General features: G+C 50.5%; 1 protein-coding gene across 1 annotated transcript in view; it reads right to left on the reverse strand.

The window, feature by feature from the left end:
• DLGAP2 (DLG associated protein 2) overlaps positions 1 to 25374 on the reverse strand; it is a gene marked incomplete at its 5' end in the record, with an annotated part of 465714 nt that overhangs the window by 19307 nt on the left and 421033 nt on the right. The window contains 3 exons of the mRNA XM_068969930.1: positions 585 to 670; positions 7368 to 7409; positions 8180 to 8529. Of these exons, the coding sequence (XP_068826031.1) occupies positions 585 to 670; positions 7368 to 7409; positions 8180 to 8529 (478 nt within the window). The remainder of the gene's footprint in view (positions 1 to 584; positions 671 to 7367; positions 7410 to 8179; positions 8530 to 25374) is intronic.

Genomic DNA, 25374 nt, shown 5'->3' on the forward strand with positions numbered 1-25374 from the left:
ACCAGGGTTTCAACAACCAGACGCTGCCTGGTGCTCACGATATGATATGCCTATCAAATCTGTCTTTATGAAATTTACAAGATATGCTGTTTTAAATACAAAATAGAATAATCACCCCGCCCTCATTACAAAAACAACACTCTTGTCATGGACTTCTCTGTGCTGGGCAGTGTGAGGTCTTCTTTTGAAGCGTCACCATCCTAAGGATTCTTCAATCTTCTTTCTCTCTCCCTCTCTCTGTGGTTGTACTGTTAACATCCTAAGGTGGGAAAACCTGCGCTGGCTTTACACGCATCCTTTTCCCCTGTGGGTGAAGGAGTCTGGTGTTTGGAGCTGCCAGTCCCTCTGCTTTCACAGGTGGTAAGTTACTTTAGAAAAAGATGAGTCCCTGGCCGCTAGCAGAAACAAGGCTCAGAAGGATGCTAATTTCTACCCGAATGATATCCACTGAATTGGGGCTGGGGATATATGACCCTGTCTCCACGGACGGCATGAACTGGTGATGGCCAGTGCTGTCCAGACGCTGCCATCATGTTTCTAACCCACGGCCCTGCTCAGATGCCCCGGGAGTCGGGGGTGGTTACCGTTTCTCATCTTCCACCTGGACGCCCACCGAGTGGTACTCCCGCAGCCCCCGGCTCTCCGTGTCGGAGTCTGTAGCCGTCTCCACCTAGCGCAACAGAGAACATCTTATTTTAGAACCAAGGCAGGGACCTGGACCAGGGACTATTTGTGTGTGTGTTCATCTGCCATAATTAATTACGCATTTGTGTAATTAACGCAGAGATGCACTTGACCCAGGAAAACGACAACGGGAGGGAAATGCACTCGTGCTGGTGTAATTATGTTGCTACCGTGTTTCATCAAATTGTGCATGACCCCCTAACTCAATGCTGAGCCTCCGTCTTCTAAATGTATGCAAATAAAATTGCTTTGCTTAGCTTGGGCGAAAAACAAGCTGTGTTGGATTGCATTATGAGAGGACTTAAAAGCTCTTGTCACATCCTGCAGGTACAGCATGAACCAGATAGAGCTAACACAACACACGGGCTGTTGAATAGGACGGTGGTAATGGCGGCGTCCACATATGTGACATACAGAAGAACTGAAGCTTTACCAGACCCAGGCAACCCCTCCACCCACCTCGACACAGCACCGTCTGCTCACAGGATGTGCCCAGGGCAGGGCAATGCCACAACAGAACAGAAAGCGCGCACTCCACACATGGTCCTTACAGTGGCTGCATTTGCCGAGAAGTCTCCCCGAACCCAAGGAAGCATTTGTGGTGCAGCGTTAACTCATGAGAGAACTCTAGTAGCATGCAGTTTCTAAAAATAACCAAAACTCCAGAAGCAAACGACTCTCCCGCTCCCAAACTCTCAGTATGGAAAGTCTGCCCCAGAAGAGTAAATATATGACCTTGAGTAAATATGACTAAACAACCAAAGATTAGTTTAGTCAAATGTTATCCCAGCTTCTATACTGTCCCTTTTCTTTTTTTTGCAAGAAAAAGTACCTACTGTCGCAAAAGGTGTTTTCACTCCAGTTCACAAATGTCAAAACTAAACTGTCAAACACATCTTTTCTTAAAAATATTAGTGATTGTTGCAAGGGTAACATACAAACCATTAGACGAATAACTGACACCCTCTCCTGCTAGTGATGAGAGAACAGGTGCACTGGGCAATCGTGGCTGGCCAAGTCTTTGTTGCTGGGGGCTGCCGCAGTTTGTAATGAAGAGTAGTTGTGCTGTTAAGAGCTGGTGTTTGTTTTCTGCTGATCCTGCGCCAGGCACTGAGCCAGGAGCAGACAAGTGTTACCACAGCTGGTGCACATGATACCCTGGGTCCAGCCACATGGAACACTGGAGGAATCAGAGAAGGTGAGTAACTTGCTCAGGGGTGCACAGCTCGTAGAGCGCAGAGGCATGCTCAGTATCTGCTGTGGCCAGAATCAACACAGCCATGTGGAGACCTTGCAGCTCCTGGGATGGGGCTGGGTCGGGGGCGGCCCTGTGGAGCCTGGGACAGCGGTAGCTTAGTGGTCAAGAAGCCACCTGCAAGGCAGGAGCCTCAGGAGACACGGGTTCAATCTCTAGGTGAGGAAGATCCTCTGGAGGATGGCACGGCAACCCACTCCAGTATTCTTGCCTGGAGAATCCCATGGACAGAGGAGCCTGGCGGACTACAGTCCATGGGGTCGCAAAGAGCCGGGCACGACTGAAGCGACTTAGCACACACGCACAAGAGGAAATGTGCTTGAATAAAATTCCTAACCTGCTGGTAATCACCACATCTTTCTAGTTTCAAGTGGGTCATGGCTGGCATAAATGTTACCTTGCTGGATGAGGACACTGTTGTTACTATCGTTTTACAGAAAAAGATTGCAATAAGTTAATATGTTAAAAACGCTGCCCATGTCAGTGCAGTATGAGCTGCCTGTGTTCTAGCTGCTGTTCCATCCTGTGACTATAACCTGATTTATTTAATTAGATATAACTAGTTTTCTGCCACTGTAAAAAATGCCATTGTAGACCTATGTCTGTGCATGTATATAATTGTGTGACTATATTCACAGTCTCTGCGGTGGCAGGGGCAAAGGTATTCCCTTCTGCCATTCTGGTAGATATTGCTGAACTTGAGAGATACACAATGTGGATGAAATTACTTCATTCGTATAGTGTCAGGGAGACAATTGTATGGAAAGAGCACTAATTTTTATCATAAAAATGTTCAGAATATTTGCCTCATTACTTCCAGTCCTAGGATTCTAGTCTAAAGACGTTCCCTTGAATTCTGACATATTAAAAGGTGAAAGTAGGGGAAACAGGAGGACAGGATACTGGCCACACTGAGTACAGACTGCTCACAACACAGACGCCTGTGCAGCTACGATGGAGGCTGACGACACAACACAGACTCAGGAGCGAACATCAGCAGGCGGCGTGAACGATGCAATCAAGACGTGTGTTCACACACAGAACACACACATCCGCACAGACAGAGAAACTGACCACAAAGTGACCAAACCAACCAAAATATCACAAAATCATTTGTCTTCTTTTCTCTAGTGTGTACAGCTTCTCTCTTATGATTCTCTTATTTTTACAGTGAATGAGAAAAATACAGCTTTTGGAGTCAAATTCTGCCACTCGCTGGCCATGTGACACTTAGGTAAGTCTCAGATTCTATGGCTGTTTCCTTCTTAACTTCAAAAGTGAGGGATCAGCAAAAGCGGGGTTAATAGGTGTGAAACTGTGTGTGAAGCCAGATTCATGTAGGTTCTCCAAAGCAAATCTAACGCTCCCTCCCTCACCTCCACTTTTAAGATCCACAGATATAGTAATGATATATTAAGTTCAAGGAATATATAATGAATTTTATAGATTCTACAGTGGTTGTCCTATGAAACCATTCTAACAAAAAAAGGTCTCTGTTTTTCAGAAGGTAAAGGTGGAGGAGGATGTGGTCAAGTTGCATAAAGCCAGGTCGAGCTAAGTATTTATCAATTTCAGAAATCTTGGGAGAGCTTTATGAAGACGGGGAAAATCAAATTTAGGACAAAGGAAAGGAATTATTATTTTGCACAGTGGGAAGGAAATCAAAGGAACTTTTTCCAAAGAGAAAATTCTGATGAGAAGTGTAAAAGGATTATAAAAGTTTTGAGAAATATATGTACATATTCATTTTTACAAGAGCCATGGTGTTCTAGGGGCTTCCCTGGCTCAGTGGTAAAGAATCCTCCTGCCAAGCAGGAGACCTGGGTTCGATCCCTGGGTGGGGAAGATCCCCTGAGAAGGAAATGGCAACCTACTCCAGTATTCTTGTCTGGAGAATGCCATGGACAGAGAAGCATGGTGGGTTACAGTCCATGGGGTCACAAAGAGTCACACAACTGAGCAACTAAACAGCAATAACAGCAAGGGTGTACTAGGCATGGAGAAGAAAGATGAAGTCAGCAGGACCTGTGTATGTGAGTGGCCTCTCCGAAGCAAGTGCTGTTTGGAGGTGCCTGCTGGTGGATGGGGATGGATCCTCCCTGTTGCCACGTGAGTGGTGGGCGCTGGGCTCCTGGAGCACCCGCCTCTTGTCCCTGGGCCGTGACAGAGGGGTTGACACTGAGCCATGGGCCATGAAGAGCAGGGGCAGGGTGCACAAGAGAGTGCACGTGTGTGAGTGTGTACATGTGTACATCTGAGTGCACACCTGTAGTCGTGCATTTGTGTGCATGCATATGTGTGTACATGAGAGTGCAAACATGAAAGTGTGCACATGGGTACACCTGAGTGCACATCTGTGGGCATGCCTGTATGCATGCACGTGTGTGTATGTGAGAGCATACACATGAGTGTGCATATGTACATACGAGCTCACTCCTGTGGGCATGCATGTATGTGCACACACATGTGTGTATATGAGAGCATACACGTGAGTGTGCGTATGTACACACATGAGCTCACTCCTGTGGGCATGCATGTATGTGCATGCACATGTGTGTATGTGAGAGCATACACGTGAGTGTGCATATGTACACACGAGCTCACTCCTGTGGGCATGCATGCATGCATGTGCATGCACATGTGTGTATATGAGAGTGTACACATGAGTGTGCATATGTACACACATGAGCCCACTCCTGTGGGCATGCATGTATGTGCACACACATGTGTGTATATGAGAGCATACACGTGAGTGTGCATATGTACACACATGAGCTCACTCCTGTGGGCATGCATGTATGTGCACACACATGTGTGTATATGAGAGCATACACGTGAGTGTGCATGTGTACACACATGAGCTCACTCCTGTGGGCATGCATGCGTGTGCATGCACATGTGTGTATGTGAGAGCATACATGTGAGTGTGCATATGTACACACATGAGCCCACTCCTGTGGGCATGCATGCGTGTGCATGCACATGTGTGTACATTGGGTGAACATGCGAGTGCATGTGCATACACATGAGCTCACTTCTGTGGGCATGCGTGTGTGCACACACAGGTGTACGTGAGAGTGCACACGTGTGAGTGCAGTATGTACATGTAAACACACACATCTGTGTGCATGCTCATGTGTGCACATGAGGATGCACATATGAGAGTGTGCATGTGTGCAGCACACGTGTGACATGTGAGTGGACATGTGTATGGCCCAGATTTTCAGAAAGCCATGGCTGATCACCCACAGCTGGAGGGACCAGAAAGCAGGAGGCTGTTAGCAGAATGTTGGCTGAGCTTTGATCTCGGGTTTTTGCTCTAAAGAAGCTCATCTTAGACTCTGCCTTCAAAGCCCACACAGCAAAGTGGCTGAGTTGCTCCCATATGGAGTCCCCACATTTTTCTTGGTGACCTACTGTGAGTCCAATAGTTAGAGGTGAACTGCCTCCCCTGCTCTGTGAGATGCTGGAAGCCCCAGCAGAATCAGGCAGGAAGGTGGGGGACGCGGGGGAATGTAACCTGCCCAGGACTCCTGGGTGTAGCCTCGGGGAGGACGTTTAAACTCAGTGACCACTTATGACATCACACAGTAGGCATCACTCCCATTTTAGAGATGGGATGACTGAGGCAGACAGGATGGAAGGATCCCTGGACATCAGACCACATTACAGGATCTGGGAACACACACACACAAAACAAGGGCATAAACCCTGCAACAACAGATGAGTCACAGATAAAAACAAAATGAACACAAAGATCGTTCGTTGCCACCATCACTACGAGGAAATGAGGCAGGGCCGGATGTGGTGTCCAGGTGAGGGGGCAGGTCACCAGGAGGCCCGAGTGCAGCCCAGCCCGCAGGGTCTGGGGCAGGACGCCACGGGCTCAGCTGAGGACCCCACACGTCAGCCCCTGTCCCTGGCCTGGGCTCCAGGGAAGGTGCAGGCAGGATGGGCCATTGCTCAGCAGGAAGAACAGAATTTGTAAAAGGAAAGGTGTCCCGGATGCTGTGTCCTGCGAGGTTGGGCGGTGACCCAGCGGGAACTGTCCCTGCAGTTCCAGACGGACACTGGGACGCCCACCTCCTTCCCTGCAGGCTGAGGACAGGGTGACCGGTGGGGTCAGCTATCCTCCATGTGGGGTTGTGTGTGAACCAGAGCAGGCTCGTGGGGGGCAAGGCATGCCCCTCAAGTCATCCCTCTGTGCGCTGGGGACCCCCTCCTGTCACTGGCCCGCAGCCTCGGGTTCCCCATTCCAGACTGGCCGTGGCCCCTATGGGCAGGTGGGGCTCCTGTGAGGACAGCGTGGGGGAGCCTGGGGGTCTGGGTGTGGACTCAGTGCATCCACGCGGGTCCCCAAGCCAGCCCCCGGCTGTGCTCTCCACACCGCTCTGCTCTGGGCCCTGAGCCCTTGATGCCCTCCAGCACTTCCCGGGAGCTCTCCAGGCGTGTGCAGTGGTCCTTCCATCAGCTCAACCTGCCCCTGTTCCCGGCTGGTGCACCCCCTCCTCTGTCGCTCGAGTTCCTCGGGTAACGTTTTCTTTGGCTTCCAGCTCACCCCGCTGGGCCACCTGAGCTGACACACTCAACCATCTTGTGACTGTTTGGCCGCCGGGAGGACAGTGAGCCCCTGCACTCACATGCTCACCCACACTTGCCCACGCTCGCCCACCGACACTGACCGAGAGCTTGCTATGTGCCAGGCACTGTGCTAGGCGCTGGGTAGCAAGAGGGGCAGGTGTGCCCGGCTGCCCATGACACGCAGCTGAGGGTCTGCAGGGGCTTGTGGGAGGGGGGCCGTGGGACCACACGGGGCCCCTCTGGGGCGAAGCTCCGCGGCTGGAAGCAGAATGGAGTGTGGGGTAGTCAGGGTGTCAGCAGCTGCTGGGGGTGAGGTAGAGGCGGGAGGGGGATAAGGCAGGTCTGTGGGCTTCTGGGACAATCTGAAAGCACCTGATTGTCTGGAATGTTCCCACTGTTTTCAGAGAAGTGGGAAGCTGACCCTCCAGCCCTGTTTGTGGCTCAGCGGGCAGCCCGCAGGAAGCCTGTGGAAAGTGGCAGGTGGGAAACCAGGGTCACAGGTGCCCAGGGAGGTGACTTTCTTAGCCCGGGGGCCTCACAGTTCTCCTTGGCAGACGAGACTGTAAAGGCTGAGACCCTGAGAGCAGCAGGCACCCGGGCCAGCACCTCGGCCCAGCCAGCTGTGGCTGCGGGGGTCACTGGTGCTCAGAGCCCCAGCTGTGTCCTCAGGAGGGGGCTGACTGCGTCTCCGGGGATGCAAGGGTCCCTGCGACAACGGGAGCGCCTAGCATAGAGCCTGGCATATAGGTGAGGACAGAGAGGCGACGAGAGCGGCGGATGAATAACCCGGAGAGGGAGGAAATAAAATTCATGCGTACTTGGCTCGGGGGCGTATTTCAGTACTTACATCTGACCTTGGGTATGGCTGATGCTCTGGGAATTCAGAATCCTAAACAAAACAATGAAGCCACAGTGTGGAGACCAGGTTCAGGGGACCCGACAAGCGGGCAGCTCGCCAGCCTGCCGCCCCTGGCCCCACGACGCCCGAGACGTGGCTCCCCCTCACGCCTGCGTGGGCCCTTCTCCCTGGAGTAACGGAGGCCTAGCGTTTTTAAAGCACCCCACAGGACTTGGGCTGACGGAGGTGTCCAGGCTTGCCGAGATCCTGCCTGGCTGCTGACCCTGCCTGGGCTAGGGGTCACCAGATACGCGATCCCCGAGAGGCCAGTCCTGGGCTCCACTCCTGAGTGGGAGCTGGGTGGTGCTGTGTCCCTCCCCTCCTGGAACTCGAGTGGACTCGGTGGTGGGTGTCGGCGCAGGGGCAGCAGTTTTGGCTCTTGCTGATCAGAACACAATGAGAAGAATAATCCGTGGGCACCCAGGGGTTGGCATGGGGACTTTTGGGGCCTCTGAGCAGATGTGCCCCTGTTTCCTGCAAACAGCCTCCCAGTCCTTCACCTTTGGTCCCAAAGCCAAGAAGACTAAAAAGCTTTAGAAAGATCGGGTTTCAACCCCAAACCTCCTTCTTATGCATCAGAGTAACCTATCTCCACACTCTCCATGCTGCTGGCTGCCCCTGGAAATGCCTGGGGGTCCTCTGCCCACTGGACCTGCCACTGGCTTGTCCCGAAAGCTGGGGCTCAGAGACTCTGGGTGCCTGCAGGGTCCCCACGGGGACCGGGTCCATGCCACTGGGGGGGCATGCACGCGGGTAGGTACCTGGACCCCAATGGAGGAGCGCTGGCTCTTGAGGAATTCCTCGGCCTTGGACGCCAGGATGGCCTTGTCGCCGGTCCGCGTGGCGCCTCCCTGGCCCTCGGAGGCGTGGCGCTGGGCCGCGGCCGTCTCCAGGGCCAAGCTCATGGCCTTGTTGCTGTCCAGACTGTCCGTGGAATTGTAGAGGCCGCGGCCGTCTGGGGGCCAGGCGGCCATCCTCTGGGCGCGGCTGTCCTGGTAGGCATCCTGCGTGGACTCGGTGCTGCTTTGCGCTGTCACCGAGATCAGGGGCTTGGAGGTGGTGCGAGGGGGCACGGGGGGCGGCGTCTTCTTGTAGCTGGCATAGGAGATGCCTGCGAGGGGGACACAGCTGGTCAGCGGGGCTCCTGCCCGCTGAGCCTGCTCTCCCGCCCAGCACCCGCCAGCCATCAGGCACAGCTCCCCTGGCGTCCAGCCTAAGAGAGGACGCAGAGTGTGGGGGAAGCTTTATGCTCAGAGACGGCCTATGTGGAGGTGTGTTTAATAGTGAAAAATTATGAAAACACCCCCAAATCAGGCAGAATAGGTGGCTTCTGACTCAGCAGGACAGAGGGCAGCCCCCCGTCCTCACACAGGTCAGGCACCGGGAGAGGGGCTCCTCCTATACACGGAGCTAGAATAGCAGGGCCTGCGCGGTTCTCTCCAGACTAAGACGGACTGTGTCTGCACAGAAAACCTGGGAATGGAGAGAGGTTAGAAGCACACTCATCAGTGACGGTGTGGCGGAAGGCTCTCTGTGTGCTCCACAAAAGCTTCTGGTGAACCGGTATTATTTCCATCACGGAGAAGACACACAGGGACAGAAGGCTGTCTGCTCCCTGTGAGCACAGGCTCGCTGGGTATAAACCGTGGGGCCGGCTGAGAAGGGAGCCGGGTCTCCACGTCCCCGCAGCTCACCTCTGCGTCCTGTGCCCACATCGCAGCTCCACACAGGCCACGGGGGGGAAACCCACTGAAGGGAATGGGCGCAGCTGGAACTGAAACGGTACTGAATGCCCCTTAGAAGGTGTTCAGACTCAGCAGCCATATGTGCTGGGCCCCGGGTGGTCCTGATTCTCACAGCGGGAAAACCTCACAGCTGCTCTGATGGGAGCGGACTGCCCCCTGAGGCCGGCTGTGCTGCTTTCCCTGGAAGGAAGAACTGGCTGGAACCCCCGGGGGGCGCTCATCATCAGCAAACTTGGCACCCACAGCGGCAGCAGGTGAGCGAGGGCAGTTGGCTCGGGGACCAGACAGGCCGGTGGGTGGCCCGGGGGGTGGCCCCCTCCCCGGGGGGCAGACGGGGCGGCTCTACTTTAAGGGCCTGCAGAGCCGGGCCAGGAGTCAGCGTGCTGCACCCCGCGGAGATGCGCCAACTCTTTTCCCACCTGCGGAGACTCCAACCAGCACTCCCCGGCCGCAGCTGTCCCGCCACTGACTTTTGAATCTGTGTGAGTGGATTCTCCCAAGAAATAAAGCGTCAAGTGTCACCCAGATGGACATCAACAAATAAAACAGAGTGAGTTTATCACGTCAGGAGGATCTGAGTTTAAAGGCATAAAAACTTCACATGAAAAATAATAAAATGCACACATTTTTAAAAGGGTGAATGGGAAAGAGGCACGTATGGGTAGAAAACAGAGATAGGAAGAGGCTGTTAGCAAAATGGACTCTGAACATTGTCTACAACACAGAAACCTCTAAAATAAGTCTTTTTAAAGACTTGCCCCCTAATGCTCATCAGCCCCAAGAGGAAAATTGTTGAAAACTGACTTTATTCCAGGTTTTTATTCTGGGAGATTCTGATGTTTGAGAAAGCTTTCCCAAGCTCCAACCTCCAGCACTGACGACTAGCTGAGTGGAAGGGAGTGTGAAGCCTTCTGCCCAGAGGGTGTGTCACCAGCAGGAGGGGAGGGGCCTCCAAGGAGGGTGGGGCGGCCCCTCCCCTCACGTGGCAGGGCCCTTCTGCCTGAAGCTGCTTCTTAAAGGCACATTCACTCTCCTCACCAGGCCTGTCCACCCGTGGTGCTCAAGTGGCTAAAATCCTTTGGTTTAAGAAGACCTCTGTCCATCTGGTCAGAGTCAACTGTGATGCGTCCCCTCCAGCCCTGTGGTAACTCTTGCCCAGGCCCCGCGGTTAGTCCTCTTCCCTGGAGCTCACAAAGCTTCAGGGACACCTAGACGGTTCACCACAGCCCCACAACCCCCTGCACACACCTACAGTTGTGCCCTGCAAGCCCCTTTGGAGCAAACCCAGGACTTAGTGAGCTTGCTGAAACCCCAGCATCATCACCATGGGGCCACAGTTACCGAGGGCACAAGGTCTTAGGAGTCAGGCTGGGCCCCTCTGTTCATGGGATTCTCCAGGCAGGAAGACTGGAGTAGGCTGCCGTGCCCTCCTCCAGGGGCTCTTCCCGACCCAGGGACTGAACCCACGTCTCCTGCTTGGCAGGTGGGTTCTTTACCGCTGACCCATCCAGGAAGCCCCTCCCGAGGCTAGTGACTGCAGAACAGAGAGACTGTTCCAGAAGAAGGAAAATGCAAAAAGGACAGCAAACCAACCTTCTTGGTTGTTTCTGGCCACAGAGAAAAAATAACTATGAATGTATCTGGGCTTCTCAGTAAGATAAGGGAGCAGCTCAGGCTTCACTGCGATTGCTGGCGGGTGGAGAAGACACCCTGGGATCTGGAATGATCGAGGGTCTGGGTACCGCCAGCTGAGGCTGGACATCGTCAGGGCCTGCCGGGACCCAGTGTGAGGAATCCCGCCCGTGACAAGGTCATGAGGAAGGAAGCTGACATACGCAAGGCGTGCTCAGACTTCAGGGACCCCTCTGGAAATTCCTAAGCATGTACCCCAACAAAAATCTGCCGGCTTTTGTGCTCTGCTTTTCCACTTTTCTGATATTCTCTGGGAAAAAGTCAATTCAGGGTTTTAGTCTTCTGCTTTTAAAATGGATGTTTCAGTTAAACCCCTCTGATAGCTCTCTAGCCTGCCTAACAGGTTCCCCAGACCTCTTACAGCTTGTGAATTGCTTATAGCCCCCCAACCGCGGGAGGCACAAAGCTTAAAAGCATCTTAAAGATACAGAGCCTTTTCTAAAGAGTTAAAAATTATATTGGTAGAGGGTTTTCACTGTTGACTCAAGGATTGCTGCCAGACCTCCTTATTCTTTATCTTTTAGGCACCTGGAAAGATGTTAATGTAAGCAAGATGTAAAAAAAGATACATAGTAGTTTTGATGTTAGCAACACTAGACTTTTGAGTTAATTGCTTCTCTTTTGCTGTAAATCACTGTACTCCCTCTACTTGTTATAAGTTGCTGTATCCTTGCTGTGTAAGAATGTAACTTTATTTAGTGCTTTCTGAGAGTGGCACCAGACCTTGGGAAGATCAACACAAATAAGTCTTGTGGTTGACAAACCCTTATCAGAAAAAAGGCTGTAAAATGTTAATTGGCCCTTTTGGCTGGAAGATGATGTAAATTACCTAAGACTTGTGTATACAATTAAGTATGCAGAGAGAAAAGCCTGGTTTTGATAAGAGTCTGGACTGCTAACGCTGCATAACTTTGTGTTACCCATTGATCTCCATGTTTTATCAAAAGTATAAAAGGCCTTCTGAACAATAAAGGATGGGACCAGTTTCTCGGACCAGCTTCTTGGACTAGTCTCGGCCTGGTTTCTTGGGAATCTGGCTCCCCCCGTGTCTCTCTCTCTCTCTTTTTCTCTCCCTTTCCCTCCCTCTGCTCTTTACTTTAATTTCAGGCTGAATTTCCATCTGGGGCACGGAGGCTCGCCAGGTCTACTTACTTGCCCTGGCTGTTAAGACCCGCGCGAAAGGGAGCTTAAGGCGAGGCACCCTTAGATATTCAAGCGGGCGCCGGTGGCCCAACGTAGATGGTGCAAATTCCTTGTCTGGAATTTTATTGGTCTTCCGCGTAAACCAAGCAATTCAGCCCTCTTCCTCCACTTAATCTTCTTACTACACTATAGTTTCCTAATCTAATCTTATATTAATAAATAAACAAGTCTTTCCACGCCAACGCCGTCCACCCTTTGAATTCCCTGGATCCACCGGGGCTGGACCCCGGCAAGGACCCTTTGGGGAGAGTTAGGCCCTGAGGCACAGGAGGGGCTGTGAATGCCCTGCTGGCCCTGGGGACAGGAGTGCCACCTCCCTTCAGCCGGGTCCTGGCTTGCTGACTCAGCGGCAGGAAAGGGGCTGGGGTTTCAGGAACCAGGGGTGTCCTGTGTCTCACGGACCAGCTGAGGAGAGCAGGTGCAGGGGACAGCAGTCTGCCCCCAGGTTGCTGCTTGCCTGGGGAAGGCTCGCTGGCTGTACTCTCTTGGGGACCGTGGGGGCGGACAGGTACCTGCCCCCTTTCCCCATCTGAGGAATCTCAGCCAGCACTGCTCAGCCTGGAGAACCTGTGCCCCTCTCTCCCAGGGGACCTTGGCGATGTCTGGGGACACTTCTGGTGGTTACGACAGGGAAGGGGAGAGGCCGGGGTGCTGCTGGACATTGTCCAGACTCAGGAAGGCCCCACCACGCAGATGACCAGATCAGAAATAAACCCAAGTGAGGCCACCACCTCGTGTTTCGGGCGGGGCCCACCTGCTCCCCTGAGACGTGAAGGGACGTGGGTGGCCGGGTCTCTCTGTAACGGCCCGTCTTTCCCTGCATGGGGTCAGGCTGAGGCCTGCCGTCCTGACCTGGGACACCGCTGGCTGTCCAAAGTGTGTTCACCTTTCCCCCACACCTCTCCCATATCACATTTTGTTCCTCAGTGAGCTTTTCTCCACCGCTCATAACATCGCTATGACAAGGGAATCAAGCACAGTACCTACATGTTGATTGATGGGGGAAAGTGGGGAGAAAGCTTACTGGCAGCTTTTCACTTGAAACGCTGGGAGCTGGTGGTCTTCGTGGGAATGTAGGGAGCACAGCTCATTTTAGGAGGGGCCTTATCCGTTGCCACCATGTCTGCAGAGCCCGCTGAGAGCAGGTGGTCCCCTCCCCCTGGCTCTGCGCCGTGGCTGTGGCTGAGCACCCCAGACCTCATCCTACAGTGGGGGGTGGCGTGGGGGTGGTCCTAGTTGCTTCTCTTAAACAGAAATACCGATTCTGAAGAAACGCCACCTGCCTCCCGGCAGCTGGGGGTGACAGTGCGGGTGAGGAGAGCCGGCAGCACAGATTACAAAGCGCCTCGCCATCGCAGTTGTGTTTATGTTCAGTGTGGAGGTGAGCACAGAGCAGCAGATGGGTGGGCTCTCCGGCCGCGCTCACCTCCCCAGGAGTGAGGACACGCGGGAGGACTGCCACACCGTCGCACGACAAACATGACGGGACACCTTCCCGGGAAGCCGGGCTGAGGCCCTCCACGCGACAGAGCCCACGTCCAGCACAGCTCGCCTCCGCGTCACGCTCAGCCTCAGGGACTCCCTTCACCCGCTGACTAAATGGACCCAGTACAGCTTGGACTGAAAATTCAACGAAGCAACCAAACCGCCTTCCTGTCTGGCTGTCTTATTTTCAGTGTTAATGTCCATGGTCACAGGAAAATCCACCATCACATCTTCTCAACCTGGAATGCGTTTGCCGCAGGGTGATAATGTGAATTTATACACTGACTTCTTTGTAAAAATGTAGTGGGACAACACACTTTCCTAACAAGTTAATTAAAAGGGGGCTCCTTGGCAGGACTGGTGCTGAAGCTGAAGCTCCACTACTTTGGCCCCATGATGTGAAGAGTCGACTCATTAGGAAAGACCCTGATGATGGCAAAGATTGGGGCAGGAGGAGAAGGAGATGGCAGAGGATGAGACGGTTGGATGGCATCCCCAACTCAGTGGACGTGAGTTTGAGTAAGCTCCGGGAGACAGTGAAGGACAGGGAAGCCTGGAGTGCTGCGGTCCATGGGGTCACAAAGAGTCAGACAGGACTTAGTGAGTGAACAACAAGTCTGTCTCCAGCGAGGCAGAGAAGAGTCTGTACTCAAGCTGGGAGGGGCAGCATGGTGAAAGGAAGCGTTCATGCTGTTTCCACACTGTGTCGGGGTGGGGTGCCCTGAGGCTGCTCTTAGGGCCAGAGTGGGTGTGATGTCCCCCCAGGACGCGGGGCTCCCCTGACATCCAGCGGCCAAGGAGAGTCCCGGCTGCACCAGTGAGGATTCCTGCCTGTGGGTCCACCACCACCTTCTTGGCTGAGGGAAGCATGGTTTTGCTGGGGCGGTTTGCAGCCCCTGGAAATACCTGTCACTTGTCCCTTGATCCCCTTGTAACGGCCCCTGTGAGAATCTAACGCATACTCTTCATGGAAATAAACAGCTGCTACCTAATGCTTTGTGAATAACTTAACACAAGCTAAAGAAACACATGGAAAAATACACATAAAAGTTCCAGACACGCACACACCAGCTCCATGCCCACTCATTAGTACAGAAGCCAGGACTGGCAGTTTACACTGTGAGACAGGCATTTAAGACAGGTTCTCAACGGCCCTGTGCCTCCCCGTCAGGCGCATGCACGCAGCAGGCCCCCCGTGACCTTGGGCAGGGCCGCTCACTGCAGATGCTATACCGCTTTTAGATTCTTGGTCACCTGAATGCTTTTGAATTTGATAATTTAAAAACTAACTATCCACTGTCAGTTTGGGGCAAATAAAGCTCAATGTACATAAAACATTTTAGGTAAATAAAATAACATTGAGAGAGTTTTTAAAAAATACGGGTATATCACTATATTCATTCATGAGTCCACTCTCCTGACAAATACATGCTGGTACTTACAACTTGTAGAGCAGAACTGTGTATTCTTTCTTTTTTGAATTGTTTATTCTTAAATGAGTTCTTAGAATTAGAATTAGAAGCTGGGAAATACACTGAAGAAAGAATTAAAGGGAACTCCCTGGTGATCCAGTGGTTAGGACGCTGTGCTTTCCCTGCCGAGGGCAAGGGTTCAATCCCTGGTCAGGGTTTAAAATCGGGCAAGCTGTGAGGTGCAGCCAAACATAAAAAAAGAAGAAGACCATGAAGAAGAAAGAATTAAAAATGTGCATTTGATCACGTTAATTTGCTGCCACTGATTAAAATAAGTAATTATAGATATCCTTTTATACATTCAAGAAAAATATTCAATTATTCAGTTGAACAGTTTGGGCAATAATGATTGAGCTAATTATTAGGTACAGGCTGTATTGTCTATCATTTTCTATATGTAGGTCAGACAAACATCATATACGAATGAAAATTTTAATTTTAACAGCAATGTAATTCTACTGAAGTATATACAGCTTCAAAGGGCAGATGAATCAACAGATTTCTAAACAATCTCAAAATTTATTTAAATAAAAGTGATCAAACACAAATTTTGAAGTAAAAATGAAACGGTAACTTTCTTTAGGCATCCTGAAGGCCTGACTACTTTCTCTCTCTGCCTTTTCTTTGGCTGTGCTGGGCAGCATGTGGGATCCAGCTCCCCAGTGGGGGATCAAACACGTATTCCCTGAATTGGAATGGCAGAGTGTTAGCCGCTGGACCACCAGGTAAGTCCTAGCTCCCTTTCTTTCTCTCTCTTTTTAAATTGAGTCCAGGCAGGAACATCCCTTTGGTTTTAAAACCTGACATTGATTTTTTTTTAACCAAGTGCCTAACACTATGAAATCCCTGGAGAAAATCCCTGAAGACCTTCAGGCTGTTTTGTGGTTCTAGAGGGAGATTAAATGCACTTTGCTTTATTGCATTTCCTGAGTTGGTCTGGATCCTGCCTACATCTCAGGAATCAGATGTGTTGGTGAGATTCACCCCAAAAACAGTGGCGGTGAGAGGAAGCAGCTTGAGGAGAAGCCTTCTCCGCTGAGCCTCTCGAGGCCGATTCAAGGCTCTGGGCACACGGGAAGGCTCACTACACTGCTCGAGACGGAAGGAGCCCTGGTAGGGAGATCTCCATGAAAATGGCATTGAACTAAGAGTGTTGATGCTTAAAGGAAACCTTGTTAGTTCTTCTCTGTTAGAGCCGAGTGATGAGGCGTGTGAAAATCAGGCTTTCCCAGGCACGCGCGGGCTTGAGCTCGTCTCATTTGGGCTCTTTCTGAAGCCCTGGGTCAGAAGGATGCTGAGCCGGCAGGCGGGACGAGGCTGCGGCCACGGACCTGCTGGTTGAGCGACAGGAGGGTGGGCTTCTCCACCTGGACGATGACTGTGCCTAAGACCTCATGGGTTTGTTCTGGTTCTGTGAGAAGGACCACCTTCCAGATGGCTTTGTCCAATAGCTCATCCAGGAGTCAAGTTTAAATGACCTGAACTTTTAAAGGCCTCCCAGGTGGCTCAGAGGTAAAGAATCCACCTATAGTGCAGGAGACCTGGGTTTGATCCCTGGGTGGGAAGATTCCCCTGGAGAAGGAAATGGCAACCCACTCCAGTATTCTTGCCTGGAGAAACCCATGGACAGAGGAGCCTGGCGAGCTACAGTCCAGGGGGTCACAAAGAGTCAGATATGACTCAACGACTAGATGACAACAACAAACTTCTAAAATATCTAAACACTTAAACTACAGCTAAGCATCGGTTCCCCCACATTTGAGCTGCACTTGAGCGCCTCAACAGTCACAAGCAGCCAACGGGGACGGTAGTTGACGGTGGCCGCAGGCCACAGTCTTCCAGGACCGTGCTGGTCTTGAGCGTTTCCTCCAGGCGAAGTTCAATCAGTACAAGCCCACCTCTCTGTTCCACGGATGACACAAAGCAGAGGAACTCCATTGTAAAGATTTTCCTGTAGGTCTTCACAGTGTTGGGTTAGCAAATCTGCTGAAGGGGGATCTGGAGAAACACACTCTATTTGAGGTAAACTAACTTGAATGGGATGAAATCAACTACCGCACAGTCTATACTTCCACATGACCTTAAGTCATCTCAGATGCGAACACACTGTTACTTCAATGGATACCTTATTATCCCTCCACACCTGGAATTCTGGACACTGTTTTTGATTTTGGTCTTTACAAGCCATTTGCAAGCCAAAAAGGAAATTTAAAAATTAGCATTCTATCGTATAAAGCACAAATATGTAATCAAGATAAAATATACTTTGAAAGGCAGGCTTCACCATTCTATTTGAATGTAACAGTCACTCTTAAATTCATTGCACTCTCTTAATTAGAACTTCATAGATAACAGCACAAAAGGAATTACAGAAATCAAGCCCATGAATGTCGAAATGAGAGTCTGGATATTGGAGAACCCAAACCAAAGGCAAAGATTCAACAGAAAAGATTAAAGCTACTTTGGCACTTTAATTAATGTCAATCTCAAAACAAAAGTGTAAGTTGCTCAGGATGCAGAAATCTCGTCCCCCTTGCATGAGCACAGTGATTTCCCTGAAGTTACAGAAACTTGTGTGGGCCGCACAAGTTCTGATGGGCCACAAGCAGACATCCACCTCCCATGTGTTAATTAGCAAGAAATTACAGTCTAGCCAGCATCTAACATCTTGCAGACAGTAAAATGAAGTGATGACAGCTGTTTCATGGTTTGAGACATTTCCTGTTTTCATTTTAAATATTTAAAACCCACTTTGCACAAGAAGAACTTGGATTTTCCAAGGAAAAGCTAAGAATGAGGCAATTTTTAAAGGTGTAGAGAATCAGATAAGTTTCTAAGCACAGAATTCTGAGTGTTCAAGGGGCGAGGCTGTAAACAACATGACAAAACATGAGGATTGATTTAGCCAAGTCCTGAGGTTGTGGGGACACACAGGACAGAATGTTGAAACATACGGGGTGCAGAGGGCGGTTTCCCCCAATCAGGTGTCCAGTGGGAAACAGCTGTGTCCCGACTCTGTGAGAACAGGAGGCTTCAACTTAGCTGAAAACACTGAATCACGGAAAACAATGATTTTTTTTCAGTGGAAAAGCTGACAGACCACCACAGGGACAACAGCTTGGGGGACTCGGGTCAGTCTGTTTCTGGAGGATCTGCAGATGGGGCAGCGGACGGCACTGTCCTCTGTCCTCAGAGCCGACATATAGGCTGCACCTCGTCTCACAGGGGACGTGTAATCAGGATTGAAGCCTGCATTAGAGTTGTGCCAGAACAGTATTTTTACCACCACGATGTGTGGGGGAGTAATTCTGGGGTGGTGCTTTGTTTCATGATGAAATCACTGACTTCACTCCTTGTGGCAAACAAGGCAGGTGTGGCTGTGGACCCCCGTGAGTTAAAGTATTGGAGTTACTACTGTCTTTTGACTCAAAGAAAATGGAAAAACCTTCCAATGAAAAATTAATAAAGCGATAACGCTGGTACCAATTGCAAGGGTAAAACTAACACGTAACTTGAGCTATTTACAGCTACCGATGCTCAGCATCTAATGAATAAATCGTTAATTTTGCCTTTTGTAGTTCTGTCGCTCAGTCGTGTTCGACTCTTTGTGACCCCATAGACTGTAGCCTCCCAGGCTCCTCTTTCCATGGGATTCTCCAGGCAAGAATACTGGAGTGGGTTGCCATGCCCTCCTCCAGGGGATCTTCCTGACCCAGGGATGGAACCACTGAGCCACCAGGGACTTCTCCCGGAAAGTTCTATAAGAAGGTTGGGGGACATGGGCAAGGTGACCATTTACTGTCTTTTCAGAGAGTGCAGGTGACGTGTCGGCCTGCCGGCTGACTCCCTTTTCTGGGCTCCACCTCCCACAATATTCTTTATGAAACAGGAAACCTGACCTGACACCCGGAGCTGGAAAACAGATGACGCAGTCTGCCATAAGGCACACAGAAGTTCTAAGTGAGTCCTCACAAAAGAACCAGGCTGCTGACCCACGCCTCCCTGGATGGCAGCACAGTGGTGTCAGCGCTCAGTGAACATTTTCATTCTCCTGCTCTAAGTTCAGAATACCAATCACAGAGCAAACCCACCTACCCTGGGAACAGTGTTCCCACCTGAGCACAGCTCAGAGAGAAAACGTCCTTTACTGATTAATCCATTTGTTCCCTGTTTTCATTAAAAACTCAGCAGGTATTTCTATAGTGCTTAGCACACCCCAGGCCCTGGGGACCCAGCAGTGAGGAAATCCCTGCCTCCCTGTTCTCCCATCCCCAGGGAGGAGACACGGAGCCAAATGCATCATCTCAATACACGGGCGCCCCCTGTGGCGGGCTCCAAATGCAGCCTCAGAATAGTTTCGTGAAAAGCACCGCGGTGTGTATAAAATCCAATTGGCTTTCCTGCCTGAACCTGGGGTCTAGTTTAATATTCAGTTAGTACCAGGTTCATGGTTATTCTTTTGAAAGAGAGAGAGAGAGAAACACAAGCATCTCTAAAGGTCACACCTGCATGGTGATAATGTATGACTAGAAAAAAAAGCCAACTTAATTTTGAAGAGAAAGAATCATTCAAGTGGGGCTTTAGGAAAGGAACTCCCTGATCTCGGCCCATAGGCGGGGCCTTGGGGTGCCAGGCCGGGGCTCCTTGAGCTGAAGTCTGGCGCGGCATTTAGGTGTGGACAAATGTGGGTGGGCTTGCCGTGGCGGCCTCATCTGTAGGACAGTGGACAGGGCTTGCATCTAATGGGTGCAGACACAGACTCTGGGCATCCTTTGAAAAGTACACAGCATGTGCCTTGTAAAGAGCCCCCAGTGCCAAAGTTACTCATTTCTTTTTGGCACCATTTGCCACATAGCACAGGCCTTTTAGAAACTTCCCTTGCAGAGACCACTAAGCCCCAGTTTGAAGGAAAGGGCGAGTGGGCGGGAGGAGACCCCTCTGCCCCACGGCTGAGACCTGGGATCTCAGTTCCTGCTGCAGATCGTCGGAAGAGGAGAGAACTCTGACCGTTTCATGAATCACAGACCATTTTGTAATAACTCAATATTAATTAACAGAAGGGACTAAATGGTAGCTACCAAGTATCAGCTGAGAAAATGTGATCACGGTGATTACCTATTTGCAGATATGCCCAGAGCTTCTAAACCTACTTCAATTCTGTCTCCTTTCCTTTCATGAAGTATCTCTCTTAGTATTTTATAGACATTAGGCACAAAACAAATATTTGTGGACTGGATTCCGTTGATTGTGTGACTGATCAAAATGGCAGTGAAGGAATGGACCGCTAGAAACCGATAAACACCAACTTCCTATTAGAGAGAGAGATCAAAGCACACACAGACACTTTAACAAACGGGTACCCGGCCTTGCCCTGCACTTGCCACACAGGAATTCAGAAGACCTTCACCTGCCATCCCAGAAACAGCCACGCTCCTCAGCTGGTGAAGCCTTCCTTCTTACTCACACTCATGGTGACATCAGACACAGTCACCTCGTCCTTCCTCATCTCTCTCCTCCTTGGCTTCCAGAAAGGAATAAATGAATGTACATCTGTCTGTGCTCAGAGTCTCAGTCGTGTCCGACTCTATGACTCCTAGGACTGCAGCCCACCGAGCTCCTCTGTCCGTGGGATTCTCCAGGCAAGAATCCTGGAGTGGGTTGCCATTTCCTTCTCCAGGGCATCTTTCCGACTCAGGGATCAAACCAAACTCCCAGTGGATTTATCATAAAGAACATTTATAAATGGGTAAACAGAGGTATAAATGTTCTTTATGATAAATCCACTCGGACTTTCAAAGCTCCCCCATCATTTGTGCTTAAAAAGCACAGCGTGGCTCTGTGTCTTAATGACTATGTTAGGATGAAGTAAATTCAATGTAATTGAGTGTTTTACTAGGGAATGCTCTACATATATGAATATATGTCCCCAAGAGTCTATGGTTTCCTGACTATGGTTCACTGCCACCTAGCCATCATTTGAAAGGATCAGTGAAAAATACAAATTTCACAACCCAAGTCTGAAACCATAAAACAAGCTCACCATACACATGTGTAGCACTCTACTTCTTTTGGCCCCTGAAAATGGGTTGAAAGAGTAATCTCAACCTCATTCAACCTCTTACTCCAAATTTGGGAATGTAAAAATGCCTTATCCAAATTCTGTTTTAGCCTAATACCCCTCCTGAAAGGAAATGATAACAAGCTAGTGCTAACTGAAAGTCTGAGTTTCGAACAGCTCTGGTGTCTTTGTAAAGGCACAAGGAAGTTGGTGGCAGAGTACTTTTCTCAGTCAAAAAAGTATTTTGAGTGTTTGGATATCTTGCACTTAAAGAAAGGCAGTTCCCTCAAAGTCATTTTATATGCCTGAATAATTCTTATCTGTCCAGGGAGTCAACATCAAAACTGGAAGGATCACCCGCAACGATTCTGCAGTTAGTGGGCCACTGAGGACCTCTTTTCAGAAGTGGCCAGATGTCATCTGAGGAATAATTAACAGGCCTGGGTTGTGGCCATTCTGGGAGAACCTCTGCACTTGACCTACATCTCAGGATAAGACTTGGGGATATTATTCACATGTTTTTTCCACAGTCCTTCCCATTGCAGCAGCTCTGGGCTCCTCTCTGCAGAGAATTTGCTTGGGGAAGGCACTTTAAGTTGACCCCTCTTGACTTTGGTGATTCAAGGAAAAGAAACAAGCATGGTTATTTCTTTCACAGCTACGCTGCACGTGATCCACCTGAGCGTCACGTCAAAATCTGATAAAAGCAGTGGGCACCCTGAGCTGGTACCGTCTTCCCTGGTGGCTCAGATGGTAAAGAATCTGCCTGCAGTGCAGGAGACCTGGGTTCGATCCCTGGGTCAGGAAGATCCCCTGGAGAAGGAAATGGCAACCCACTCCAGTATTCTTGCCTGGAGAATCCCACTGACAGAGGAGCCTGGTGGGCTGCAGTCAGGGGGTTGCAAAGAGTTGGACATGACTGAGTGACTCACATACACACACAGAGGAAGACATCCAATGAGCAAGTTGTCTAAGAGGACGGCTTAGCCCAGGGGAGCTTAAACACTGAACTTTAAATATTAAGTGAGTGCAAACTGTTCATGTAAATGGATTTAAATATTTTATAAGCTGTAAATTCTCAAGTTAACCATTCTTACATTCAACAAATATTTACTGAGTCCTGTACAGCCCAGGTGTACACACAGATCAGGAGACTGGGCGAGTGCAAACTCAGCGCAGCAAATACACACGAGCTTGAGCATAGCCGTGACCCTGACGGGTGTGAGGAAACACACCGAAGAAAGATCAGAGACGCCTGGGAACCCTGGGAGTTCACCACTGCTTCCGGAAGAACAGGCCAGCCGGCGAGCAGCAGCCTTGCTTAGCAGCGACGGCGGCGTTCGTGACTCCCAGCTGGTGTCCCTGAAGCCTGGTGTGGTGAGACTGGCCACGGAGCAGCAGGAGCCCGTGTGGCCAGCAGGCCATGAGAGACCCCACCGTGAGCAGACCTCGGCCTGCGGCCCCTGGTGTTTGCACACACGGCCTCAGAAGGCACGTTCTGTGCGGCCAGCAGCAGAGAGACCGAGAAAGCGCCCCTGAGACCCTGGGCTCCTTGGAAGCATATCATCCCCCGCTGCGTGGTTGTGTGTTGTGTTCTTTGATGCAAACTGAACAGTCATGGGTGGGAAACTCCAGCCCCTGTTCTAGAAGTGTCTGATGTGGTGTTCAACACCAAGAGGTCATGGAGAAAAGAGAGTCAACAGTAAAAACTAAAATAATTTCTGACACTAATTATCTATGAGAAAGCCTAACACAGAAAACTGCAAATATCTTGCCCTGTGTCTCCAGGGAAGCCTTGTTCATGAGAGCAGAGAAATCCTACTGCGAGGCCTGCTGCTGGGCTATGACCCATCAGCAGCTCGGTCAAGCGGATGCCCTCCTTCCCAAGACAGAGAAGGTTTTAAATTTGAAAACTAAAATGCAGGGGATTAAAAAATTACATCAAAATGCAGTTATCAAAACGTTAGGAAATTTCTGTGACTGGGGTGTCTATTAATGCAGTTAATAATGAGATCTGGCAAGAGGACTGATAAAGACTGTTGATTTGAAAGCCTCATGAACATAAAGGGTGTTTTGGAATCCTGGCATGAATCGTAGGGCGGCTATACACTGGGTCCAGCACACCAGGGGTTGGAGGCCCTGCTAAAGTGGGCCTGTTCTGTTGCTGCATTTGTAACAGGGGGACATTTTATTTTAAAGTTAGACCGGATCACCTTACATGCCTCCTGAGAGGCCTGTATGCAGGTCAAGAAGCAACAGTTAGAACCAGACATGGAACAACAGATTGGTTCAAAATTGGGAGAGGAGTACATTAAGGCTCTATGTTGTCATCCTGTTTATTTAAGTTATATGCAGAGTACGTCATGTGACATGCCAGACTGGATGAAGCACAAGCTGGAATCAAGATTGTGGGGAGAAATATAAAAAATCTCAGATATGCAGATGACACCACCCTTACAGCAGAAAGCAAAGAGGAACTGAAGAGCCTCTTGATGAAGGTGAAAGCGGAGAGTGAAAAAGGTGGCTTAAAATTCAACATGCAAAAACTAAGATCATGGCATCCAGTCCCATCACTTCATGGCAAATAGATAGGGAAACAATGGAAACTGTGATATTTTATTTTTGGGGGCTCCAAAATCACTGCAGATGGTGACTGCAGCCATGAAATTAAAAGATGCCTGCTTCTTAGAAGAAAAGCTATGACACACCTAGACAGCAATATTAAAAAGCAGAGACATTACTTTGCCGACAAAGGTCTGTCTAGATAAAGCTGTAGCTTTTCCAGTAGTCACGTATAGATGTGAGAGTTGGACCATAAAGAAGGATGAGCGCCGAAGAATTGATGCTTTTGAACTTTGGTGTCGGAGAAAATACCTGAGAATCCCTTGGACTGCAAGGAGCTCAAACCAGTCCATCCTAAAGGAAATCAACCCTGAATATTAATTGGAAGGACTGATGCTGGAGCTGCAGCTCTAATACTTTGGCCACCTGATGTGAAGAACTGACTCATTAGAAAAGACCCTGATTCTGGGAAAGACTAAAGGCAGGAGGAGAAGGGGCCAACAGAGGATGAGATGGTTGGATGGCATCACTGACTTGATGGACGTGAGTTTGAGCAAGCTCTGGGAGCTGGTGAAGGACAGGGAGGCCTGGCGTGCTACAGTGCATCAGGTCACAAAGAGTCGGACATGACTCAGCGATGGAACAACAAAGATGTTAGAAAAATTAAGGATCCACTTTTTATCCCCCCTCACCTCCTGAACATATTAGGGGTCCCCCAGGAGCCCATGGATCCCAGGCTGGGGGCCTCAGCTGCAGAGCCCATGGCCCCTGTGGGAGTCTGTCTCCAGTTTGCTCATCACGCTTCCTGCAGGGCCTCAGCTGCAGACCTGCCAGGTGAGGAGTGGGCACCTTCTCCCTGGAACGACCTGCCCTTCGCCCGGCAGTTGGGACGGGCTCCGGGCCCGGCAGCTCCGTGTCTGCTGAGTCCCGAGGGCCCCTCAGCCTCTTGCTCCCGCTTCCATGGGGGCTTCTCCGGCTCCTGCCCTCAGTGCCCCTCCTGGACCCGAACTCACCTGTCCTGCAGCGCCTGCAGGCTGACTGCCCTGGCTGATCTAGACCCAGCCGCAGGGGCGCCCTCGGGACCGCCTGAGCCGCCAGGTGTCTTCTGTCCTGCTCTGATGTCCCCAGTCCCCAGGGGAGGTCAGACCTGCCACGTGGTGGTCAGCAACCACCAGCCTGCAGAAGCGAATGGTGTTCCTGTACTTTCAGATCTACCTGATTGATCTTTTTATAAGCATAGCTTCTCAACATCTGTGAAAATGCCTCCCATCTTAGTGACCACTCCGGCCCCTAACCCCAGCCACAGGACAGAAGATTCCAGTCTGTCTCCTCAAGGTCAAGCTGCCCTCTGCAGGGCTGCTGATCAAAGTTCCTGTGTAAATGATATGACCATTTTAAATGTAGAACCTGAAGAAATACGCTTTGTAGATACTGAATTAGTTATGTCTGTGCAGAGTAACAGACCAGAAGAGGTGTTCACATGTGGAGAGAGAAGTTTACGAGAGGAACTGGCTCGAGTGACTGTAGAGGCTGTTGAGACCCAAGTTGCGTGGGGCCCGTCGGCCACCTGGAGACTGAGCAGAGCCAATGGTCAGTTCCCATCCGAGGGCCGGCAGGCCCAAGACCTGGGGGAAGCTGGTCTCTCAGGTCAAGTTCAAAGGGAAAACAGTCAGGCTGGAGGAATTCTCTCTTACTCACGGAGGGTTAGCTTTTTGTTCTGTTCAGGCCTTCAACTGATT

The sequence above is a fragment of the Capricornis sumatraensis genome, chromosome 4, assembly GCF_032405125.1.
Source record: "Capricornis sumatraensis isolate serow.1 chromosome 4, serow.2, whole genome shotgun sequence".
In the NCBI taxonomy this organism is placed as follows: domain Eukaryota; kingdom Metazoa; phylum Chordata; class Mammalia; order Artiodactyla; family Bovidae; genus Capricornis; species Capricornis sumatraensis.